Raw genomic sequence first — 11,912 nt, forward strand, 5'->3', positions numbered from 1 at the left:
AATTCATTTTTAAGTCTCTTTTATGGCTAGCAAGTTTTTACTTGTCATATACCTAATGATTATCAAATATATTTTCTTCTCCAAATCATCAATATTTCGTTCATCTTTTAATTTCTATTGAATTTTCCTTATTTTCAAGTTTTTCCATACCTTCTCATTTCAGGATTTCTGGCTTTTGGCTTACCTTAGAAAAAATAGATGTATGTGTGCTGTGCATGTTTGTATATATGTTCGAATACAATTTTTCGTCCATGATATCGGGAGAACATCTCAACTAATTTGAATGATTCAAAAAACATTGGATTCGTATTGACGGGGAGATGTGCTGATTTGTTTTTAGGAGGTTCAGGTGTTCCGGACGAACGGAGCAAAAAGCAAAAACAGTATCAGTATCTAATAAAAAACATTCGATTCGTATTGATTGATAATTGATTAGATTTTTGTGAAGACAGGGCCATCGGTTTCGGAGATACGGACAAAAATAAGAGCAGGTTTTGATTGAAGTAATTTTCATACTTTTTAATAATAAATTTCACAATTTTAAATTGATTGAAAGTGCTCAAAATGGATAAAACAGGCAAAATTATGGAAACCCTATATTCATACTATATTCTGATAATAATTGGATTATAAGCGAAATAGATCGAAATTTATTAAAATATGATCTGAAAACATATTGAATTTTGAATGATATTTCAAAATTAAACGCAAAAGAAAGACATTTTAAAGTATTAGTTTTGTAAAATTAATTTTAGTAATCGTCGAAATGTATAAATCTACAATGTATTCGAAATTAAATAAATAATTTTGAAATAAACAAATTTGCATTAGTCAGAGTTGATTTTTATCAATTTAATTAAAATATCAATATAAATCAAGAAAAAATGAATTTTCTAGAGAGATATCACATTTCATCAAACTGAAACAACTTTTATCCAAATGAAATATTGTCAAAATTGATAAAAAAATATGTAAAAATCAAGAATTTTTGAGAGAACGGCGCATCCGATTGGACTGATTAATTAATATTACTTGTGTCGACGATGCTTGTTTATTATGTTTATGTTCTTGTAGATAAGCATAGATGAAGATCGTCTCTCAAATATAAGCACTTAATATTAGATTTTTAAAATACGACGATGAAATTTGAAGTATTTATAATAATTATGATAAATATTTAAAACAATTGTTATTACTCGTTGATAAATTTTTCTTGATTATTTTTATTTCACGAATGTACGGAAAATTTCGGCAATTTGCCTGAATGCTTAATGCTCAATTTTTTTTTTCATATTTCGGTAGATTACACCTTTAAAAATAATATATTAAAATTTCAAATCGATATCTCAAATAGTTTTTGAGTTACAGCCATTTAAAAAGTATACATATAGTATATAGTACAACGATCATTTTATCTTTAAACGCGTTTTTCTCAAAACTGTGTTTTTCAAACTTTCCTCCATTGCATCTCAAAAACGGCTGGACCGAATTACTTGAAATTTACAACTCACACACTCAATATATTTAAACGCATGGAATGAACTATTATCAATCAAAAATTTTCAAATTTTTTATAGCAAAAAACAAAAAAAAACGCCTAATTTGTAACTTTTATTTCAAATGTCTATCAAAAAACGCCGTTTTTTTTTTCAGATAAGCCGATCAGCCGGAATCGTGGAGGAAGTGGGAGCTCTTTTTTTCGAGGCGGGGGTGTTCAGAGCGCTGTAACTCTAGTTTGACTGAATATTTTCAGCTGAAATTTTATAATTATACTGTCCAAATATGTGTTAATAAATGATAAAAAACTTGAAGCTCTAAATATTTACTGGTCGTAGAAAAAAAACTAAAATATCCCTAAAAAACAGGCCGGTCACATAGGAAGACCCCCTTAAATCATGTAGCATGGAACAAAACAAATTTTAGTCTTTCTATAATTGTCTTATATTTCATATTTTCCTAAATTAATTTGAATGCACAAACTAAAACGAAATCCATAGCAGGCAGTGAATACAACACGTACATACGAGGTATATCCAAAAGTTGTTTTAATGTTTCATTCCCCTATTGTTTCGTGAATGGCCACTTAAGGTCTGTCAAGGTTAACACCCTCAACCAATAGAATTTCTATATGGTCGAATGGGGTCTTTTGTTTTTAGATGGGAGAGAACGAACGCTGATGATAAAAACGTCACACTATACATTTCGCTTCTTCCTTTCCTTCGTATGTAAGATCCAGCGGAGAGATTCCCACTCCAGGCACCGCTCGGCGGTTCGACGGCTCAGAAAGGTCGATATAATGAGGAGTTTCAAGTTGAAACAACGGGGCAGACTGCTAGACTCTTCACTTGGAAGAGCGAGGCGGCGACGACTAGTAGGTGTATAAGACAAAAGAACAGATGGTGCCGGACGATAAAAAAACACAACCCTCTTGGAAAATGGTAGTCGTTATTATTTAGTTTTATTTTATTTCATCTTTTTTGAACAAAACTGAGGTTATTATATATCATTAATTCGAAATATAATTATAGATTTATTAAAGAATTGTACACCAAGAACATGCAATATCACGCGCTCAGTTGCATGTAGTACTTTTATAAATAGAACCCAATAGTATACAAAAACACTGCTCTTATATATAATAATTGTCACAATAGCTTATAAGATAAATTGTATCTTGATTGCTATTAATAAATAAATAAATATATATATATATATATATATATATATATATATATATATATTAACAAAGTCTAATAATCGGGCATAACATCAATAAAAAACTGTTTTTTATTGATGTTATGCCCCATTATGAGACTTTGTTAATACATATGTCAACATCAAATTCAGAATCATACAATATATATATATATATATATATATATATATATATATATAATTATATAATATTCAAAAGCGCATTGTTAACTTCCCGTAGGGTAAGTTATTGTAATGGGCCGAAAATCGGAATTGAAAATTTTTACATTTCTCGACGTTTTGAAGGTTTCTGAACATTTTGGCATACCTCAGAAAAAATGGATGTGTGTGTGTATATGTGTGTGTGTATGTATGTATGTATGGATACAAATTTCCAGTCACGTTTTCGGGCGCACGGATCAACCGATTTGAATGGTTCAAAAAACATTCGATTCCTATCGATAGGGAAAAGAGCTGATTAGTTTTTGGCAAAGGCAGGCCCAGCCATTTCGAAGATACGGAGCTAAATATGTAAAAAATGGCAGTTTTTGAGAGAACTAAGCGTCCGATTTGAATGATTCAAAGAACTTTCTGCTTGTCTTAACAAAATAATTGATTTTGAAAAAAAAATTCTTGTTTCTATTTTTTCTTTTTTTTAATTTTTTGTATATCGAAAATAATTCAGATTTTATTTTCTGACTATAGTTCTAATATACTTTAAACAAATAATTTCAACTTTGCAATTCAGTTTATATAATTCTTATAAATATTAGACAATGTTACAATATTTATAATAATCTATTTGAAAACATTCAGTATTCCTCGAACATTTCGTTACGGTACGGGAAGTTCCAGCAATTTTCCTTAAGGCACTATGCCACCCACCCCACTAGTTTCTTTTTCAATTTTGCCAATGTATATTCAGTTGATGCAAAATTCTTATCTATAATCTTCCCAATCTTTTATCTCCAGGAACGGGGACAAAAACTCACTTACACATTGGGCATCAAATTAATTGTAAATAGAACATCGAGTGTCTAAATAAAATCGCTATTTTCATGATAAACAACTTTAATCCAGTCTAATCAAGCCCATCCTCAACAGATATGTTTTATTTCTACTTCAAAAAAAAATTTTCAATTTCTTTTTCACGCTTTTGGTATTACAGCATATACATATTATTAGTGCATTGTTATGTCTCTGATAGCCTGATGTCCAGAATTAATTTTCACTTGAAAATGTAGATAGTAATATGTTTTTAAATAAAAATAGCCCTTAGCCGGCATTGATGCATCATAAAAAAATGCAGTATCACAGAAATTGCAATAATAAATTCACATAGAGAGACAACAACCGTCCATAAAATATTAATGTCCTATCAATGACTTATATACATAATAGCAACATTATTCTACCAGCGCAAAATATAAATTTCATGGGGACATTTTTTATAAAGATAGCACTGTATACTGTAATAACTTTGATCAGGCATTTCATCAGAAACATTCATCAGCAAAGTTGGAATAACCATTCATTTAATTGATTTTTCATAAAATTGTTTTTTAACTTAATCATTAATTCTTTATTTAAATCTGATATATTTGCCTGCAATTATCATGTACCATTCATACGTGAAAAACAGATATGTTCTACTATAAAACGGTTTTCGAATTCCATACTTTTTTGCAAAAAACACAGGTTTTGAAAACCGACAAACCATTATGCCAACATTATACAAGTGAATTACAGAATCAAAAATATTTTCATCCAAACGGTGTGGTCCATCTTGCCCTATACATACATGAATTGTAGTTATGAGATTAGAGCCTTAAAATCTTCAATGCATATTATTATTATTTTTCATACTCTGCCGCGGATTATTCGTGAACTAAAACTATCATGGATCACAATCTACATTGTATTTTCAAACCCAGCTTATTTCATTGTACCGTATTTTCAAACCTAGCAAATTTCTGTACCGCGTTAGCAAAGAAATAATGGAAGAGATGCGCCTGGCAATGCCAGAATATATGCCGATGGCGCTAGTAATATAACTATTAAATTTTACTCTTGTTTTTACTCTTAATAAATGAAATTGTATGTACAGATTTTTTTAAAATACGTATAAAACCGTAACCCCATTTTCATAAAATATGTTGTTTAACCTACCAAAGTCTGCTTATCTTAAATTTAAACATTATAATATTTAATTGCATAGTTAAAGGAATTTGTCGATTATTTAAAAGATAGCTATAATTAAATCATAAATAGTTAAGAAATTAGTGCCTCAAAACGTGCTGCAATGCAGAAATGTTTGTGCAATTATTATTTTGTTAAAATTCTAATATTCATATACTTTTTCGCGGAATATTTATGAACTATCATGGATCACAATCTGCATTGTATTTTCAAACCCAGCTTATTTTCATAGTATTATATTTTCAAACCAAGCAAATTTCTTTACCGTGTTAGCACAGAAACAACGACAGAGATGAGAATATAGGCCGATGGCGCTACTGATATAACTGTTATAAATTACTCTTGTTCGTACTATTATTAAACAAAATTTTTATTGTTATGAAATTAAATTAAATAATTAGATTTTTTTAATCCCATAAAAAACCTGAGATGTCAAATTAAATATGTTTGACCTACCGAAGTTAGCTTATTTGAAACCATGGTAATAAGTTTCTCTACAAATTAACTTGAATATTTTATTAACCATCGGTGGTAGACCTTTTTAACCCCGGACCTTCATATATTACTATCTATTCTTCGATAAATTCTGGGAAATTATAACTGGGAAAATGTTATTCGATAAAATGTCCATTTGATTGATACCAAATATAGGTTCTGAATTTAAATAACATAAATAAACAATAATATGATCTAAATGTTTTATAAATACCAATGAGTATATAATTGTACAAATGAGATTTTTCAGAGCACCGTGTTTGAGAGAAACATGCCAGAAAGTGCATTTTCATATTGAGTTGATATTTTGAGTTTCTAGTAACACTTGTGATGCTTTTAATAACGTTTTTGTGTATAAATATAACTACGAACAAAACTGCTTATTACAATTTAATCATAATTAAATAATATTCACGTAAAACATCTTTTTAAACGTAATTGAACATCATCTGTCAAAAACGTTTGACGTTTGATGTATTAACCGCCGTCCATCGTTTTATTTAAATTACGCTTCTACAAAAATTTTAAAATTAAAAATGTAAAGTCTCTACACGATTTTGAAATAATATCTCACCTTTCCGACAACCTACTTATTAGCACGAATTTTTCAAGACTAAGACTGGCCAAATCGGTTTAGACGTTTTCGAGTTTTAGCGGATCATTTTATCGAGCTCCATTTTTATATATAAGATAATTATTATATTATATAAATTAAATTAAATGATTAGTTTTTTTTAATCAAGTAAAGAGCCTGAGATTTCATTAATAAAATATGTTTCACCTACCGAATCTAGCTTATTTGAAACCACGGTGGTATTTTTTTCTCCAAATTAACTTAAACATTTTATTAATATATAATTGTTAATTAATGAATTTGTTGATTGCCGATACGAAGCAGAACCCAAATTTAAATCATAAATAATTCTATTAAAGGAAAAATACATACAAATATATTTAGTCGTTTTCACAACCTATTGCCAAGTGCAAGCAACTTTGATTGTAGTTACATAAATCACTCACAAGCGCCGCCACCGTTAACAAGTGCACGTGTTAGAAATAAAGGTTATTCGGATTGTACAAAATGTTGCTTTGTTTATATTTAACGTGAAGGCACATTGGAAATTATTATTTGGATACAAGAAATTCGACTGAAACGATATAATCATCAAGATTAAACCATGTGACAACATCGTTATACTATAAACCAGGTAAGCCTTTTGACAATCATTTTCGTGGCTATGGAAATTGTTGGAAAAACCTAGGTTACGGTTAATCTTTGTGGTACGATTTTTTTTATTCTTTGGAAATACCTTGATCCATATATAGTTCCTCCTCCATATTGATAGTATAGCCCAATTGATTTTAACTGTACGTTTTCGAATTTATATTTAAATTTTAATTTTTAATGATTGCAGTGTTTTAGATCCATTGTCATCATTTTGCAGAAGGTTAATATCGAGTAATACATTTCCATAATCAAGGATTGATAAGGGAATAACAGGTAAACACAAACATTATAGCAGATTTCAGTTTACTTCCAATACTATCTTTTCATTATTATTTAAATCAAGACTTGTTCATAGACCCTTGCGGTATTATCATTTATAGATTTATTTTAGCATTTGAATAATTTTCTTCCCACTTGTGAATAATATGTATATATCTGCTCTTGAAGTTTATAGTTATAAAGAATTACAGAACAAATGCATGTGACATCGCTTTTAAAATTGATTTTATTATGATTTTCATACTATATATATTTTATATTATTAAAAATCTTCTCCCATGTCAATTTTTATCTTTTAGATACAATGGCAGGCTTGGAATTGGCTTTAGACTTATCACGATCAACATTCTCTTTTGATGCATTAGGCCGTAATGCATACAAACAGTCTTCACTGAGTTCCAGAATTTTGAGTTGTCACGATATACATGGACTTCAATATGTTCCAGGAGAGTTTGGGGGCTATCAAACGGTCCTTAAGAAAGGTTGAGTCTTTTCTGTAGAAATATTATATTCTTCATGATAAATGGATGAATTCCACAAAACTGTTATATCCTTTAATCTTCAAAATCATGTTAATTTGTTTTAGTTTTTAGAATTCTTAATTAGGAATATATTTTTCATATATTTTAGATCTTCATCCTATATCTTCGTTAGCTATGCTTGCTTATAGCAGTAGCGAGTCAGAGAGAAGTCATTCCACAAGCAGTGAAACGAGTGGCTTCAATTCCATGAGATCTTTTTCTCCAATTGAATCAATATCGATGAAGGTGAAATCACAATAAAAACAAAAATTTAATATCACTAGAATCCACTTTAATACAAATATTTTTATTTCCCTCAGCTCAAATTTAATGAAGCAAAATTAGAACCTGTGATGTTCGAATCACGTAATATTTTGGATCTAAATGGAAATGTAAGAGGAGACAACATCCCATTTTATACCCCTGCCAAAACCAATCAGAACTATTTTTCCTACAACAAATGTACAACTAAGTAAGTATTTCTAATGTTAGTATGAAACTTGAATTCAAGCTTTCAATTTTTTTTTCTGCAGACGATCTGAATGCCCTGACTGCGGATTTGAAACACTGGACTAATTTTATCAATTTCTGACTTATCACAATGTGATATTTTATTCAATTATATTAATTAATAATCTAAAATGACGGACCAACGTTTCATGTTGGCTACTTAATAATATACTCTTTCATTTATACTTTTATATAGATATGTAAGTTGTGATACAAAGTACTGTGACTCATTATAAATCGACTGACAAATTCATGATCTATGAATCTCGTGCCTTATAGGTGCTGTGCAATAATAAGCTTTAAAATATTTTAGTCATAGTTAATATTTATTATATTTATAACCGCTTGTAATAAAATATTTATAATCAAAATATTTTCATTGTCTTTCTTAATTAATTTTGTGGTCACCAATTGAATATATGTGTTCACAGGTTTTTAAGAATTTGTTTAAAAAAAAAAATTAACAAAAATTTTGACAGAGTATGCCTGCCTTTGTGTAAATTAATGCACTATAGCAACATACAAGATGCTAAGAAAACAAATATTTTAACTATAATAACAATAGTAAGTAGACATCTTCCACAAATTTCAGTAAGCATTTGACCGTGTGTACTTTCAAACCAGTATTTGATTTATTTGCTTGGGCAGGCATAACAATACTTCTTGGATAAACAGCACAAGTCAGTTCTTTTCCTATCCCACTATCATAAGAATGTAAAATTTTCAAAGTGGCTACTTGTAATAATGAATTAAGAAGGCAGAAAAAGTAACTATAAAAACAATACTTCGTCCGTAATTGTACAACCTACGCCTGAGAATACCACAAAATCGTGGAAATTTAGAAAATCATAACGAAGTTTACTATTGTTATGAGGCACAAAGGAAAAGGGATTTTTAGAAAAACTTGATAAAAATCGATGTGGCAAGCAGTCAGCCCACCTTCTATTCTAAATGGGTGTTGTGTGTTGCCTTTATAATAATACACGTACATTTGGAATCGGAGTCGTCAATGCCCATTGACGTCATGTATTCAACAAAGCCATCCGTGTTATATTGTTGCGGGCGTCGACAATAGACTACAGCCACAATATAACTCTACCCAGTCAATGAGGACTGAACTTCGAAGCACTGCAAAGAGCTGAGGCTCTCGTCTTCTACGGCGCCGATGTGCTCCTTCGAAAAATAAATAGTCGAAAGTTGAATGCAAGTTTTATTTGCAAAATATTGGTCAAAGTATTCTGATCATGCCCAACGCTTGGTTGTTGCTCCAGTCATCAATAGCAGATTGATGGATCAGAATATCTCGCCCTTTCCCTTGACTTTCTTGGTATACGAAATCAAAAATTAAGTCAGTAGTCAATAGATCGAAATATCTGGCCCTTCTCGTTGACTTTCTTGGTATACGAAATCAAAAATCAAGCCAGTAGTCAATTTTTGGCTATTTATCTGGATTTTTTTATTACTGCGTTAACAAGTAACGTATAGTAAAATGGATAGTTCTAATTAGTATAAGGTTGCTCAAATTGTAGCCTCTGAGTTATAATAATCGGTGCATTTAAATTAGGAAAAATCTCTGGCGTTTATTGAATCTATATTTGCTCCACTTTTACTTAACAATTTTCACTTAAATTTGATTGATTTTTCTTTAAATAGGTATTTTTACGCCTTTCTAAAATGTGCTTTCGATACGATTAAGGCGTCTGCCTACTCAACGTGGTCATTCAATCCCACCTACCTACCACATGGAATTTTCTTTTTTTCATTTTCGGTAGTTATTAGTTACCAGATCGAATATAATTATTTAAATAATATCTAAAATAAAAAAAACATTCTCAAATAGTAGTAACAAAGGCACTTAGAAAATTATTAAGTATCTGTGTGCTCCTAACTTCCGATGGTAGTTCTTAGTACAAATTTAATAAGATAAAGCCGTCATTGGTTTAAGCCCATTTGTTATTTTTTCATCTGAGCAAAAACTTTAAAAAAATATTTAGTCATCATTTATTCGTTTTTACCAAAAAAATCCTTCAAAAATCATCATTTTTTCGTTTTTAACGAAAAAAAACCTAAATTCTGGGGTACGACTTCGGCGGTGGAACGTCTTGAGCAACTTACGACCCTACTTCTGTAATCAAGGATTGCATTCATTTAATGAATATTCTATAGCTATATCGCAATTATATTGATCTACACTGGGCGATATCAACATATGTCTATAGGCAGCCGGGGTAATTTACCGTTAACAAAAATAAGGTCTTCATAATAATCAATTGATAATTAAAGGTCAATCATAATAATCAATTAATAAAATATAGGATTTAGAAGAAAATGTTGGAAATTGTGTATAACAACATTTATGCTTTTCCAAAATGAGGTTCGATCCAGGTTTCCAACTCCCACACAACGTCTGAAATCTCTAATAAACAAATAACTGAAAAAAATATATTCGCCGTGCATTGTATCTGTTTTGTGTATGTATGTATTAATGATGTTTAATGAAAAGGCTTTTCCGAAGTTGTCTAAATCAAAATGGCATTGTTTGTTGTTCGGGGCTGTTATTGTTTCAATGGCAAGAGTGGGGTATGGGGGCGAGGCGCCCCGTGCGCATCATAAAGCGATGTTCTCTCTCTGAATACAATCACAACAATGGAAAGCAATACAATGTGCGATAACAATAATGCGAACCGACCGAATAGGCCGTTCTGAAATATACGGCGAGACCGAAAGCACGGCTCCAAAACACTGTTTAAATTTCAAATCGAATGCACATGCTGACGGACCCAGAAGTGAACGGTAATCGAAGGCCTGGGCACAGGATTTATGAGAAATAATGGGATATGGTTTAGTTTACGATCCAATAACTGACCAGAATGCAGCAATTTGAAACAATAGTTTCCCCATACAGTCATAAAACATGTCCTTTTCAATATCTGCTAAAATAGTAGGGTAAGTTATAGTAATAGCAAAAAAAAAACAAAAATGAAAATATTAGCATATCTTTACGTTTGAAGACCCCCTGAACATTATGGCATTCGGAATACCTAAAAATATTAATTTATGTGTGTATGTGTGAGGGCGTATGTATTTATGTGTATGTGTGTATGTGCGGATACAAAGTTCCGTCGACGATTTCGAGAGTACAGATTCGAAATATATTCGATTTTTATTGATGACAAGACGTGCTGGTTACTTTTCCTTTTTTTACTAAATAGATAAGTCCTGGATTTTTTCAATATATTGATTGTTTCTTTTCCGAACAGTAAATCCAATAATAAAAAACAATTTGTTTTTGAAGATGTTTAATAACGACGTTTCGGAACTAGGTACGTTCCATCATCAGGTTTATTCTGTAATAATTTATATATCCATATCACTGGACATGTGTTAAGTCTTGTGTAGTTTTAACATCTATAAATATCCTCCAAAAATCGAGTGTTTTTAACAAAAAAAAAAAAATATTAGTGATATGGATATATAAATTATTACAGAATAAACCTGATGATGGAACGTACCTAGTTCCGAAACGTCGTTATTAAACATCTTCAAAAAACAAATTGTTTTTTATTATTGGATTTACTGTTCGAAAAAAAAACAATCAATATATTGAAAAAATCCAGGACTTATCTATTGAATATATATATATATATATATATATATATATATTATATATATATAAATTACACATTTTCAGTTATGGAACAAATATGATGATTATTACTCTGCGCAGGAAAGATTTTTTCAAATACAGAAAAAGGCGGAAGACGGGAGTAAGTATATAAAATAGGTGAGTTATTATTATTGTTTTATTTTACTTTAAATATTATATATTTACTAGTTTAATATATACAAAATAATTACGTTTTATATTTTATTATATATTTTTATTTGCAGAACAAATACGATGATTATACTCTTCATAGGAAAGATCTTCTCAACACCAGAAAAGACGGAAGACGGTCAGTGTAGAAAACAGAGTTAACATATTT

At 30.1% G+C, this 11,912-nt stretch overlaps 1 protein-coding gene across 1 annotated transcript; it reads left to right on the forward strand.

Annotated features, from left to right (window-relative positions):
- Nucleotides 1-6,465: 6,465 nt before the first annotated feature.
- Nucleotides 6,466-8,266, forward strand: LOC113373145. The gene is made up of 6 exons (XM_026613458.1): nucleotides 6,466-6,596; nucleotides 6,804-6,889; nucleotides 7,195-7,377; nucleotides 7,526-7,662; nucleotides 7,737-7,888; nucleotides 7,950-8,266. The coding sequence occupies exons 3-6, from the start codon at nucleotides 7,200-7,202 to the stop codon at nucleotides 7,990-7,992; spliced, it is 510 nt and encodes a 169-aa protein (XP_026469243.1). The 5' UTR covers nucleotides 6,466-6,596; nucleotides 6,804-6,889; nucleotides 7,195-7,199; the 3' UTR covers nucleotides 7,993-8,266.
- Nucleotides 8,267-11,912: the final 3,646 nt, after the last annotated feature.

The sequence above is a fragment of the Ctenocephalides felis genome, unplaced genomic scaffold (assembly GCF_003426905.1).
Source record: "Ctenocephalides felis isolate EL2017-DRISC unplaced genomic scaffold, ASM342690v1 CF-g0.4_SCAFFOLD_01604, whole genome shotgun sequence".
NCBI classification, from domain to species: Eukaryota; Metazoa; Arthropoda; class Insecta; order Siphonaptera; family Pulicidae; genus Ctenocephalides; species Ctenocephalides felis.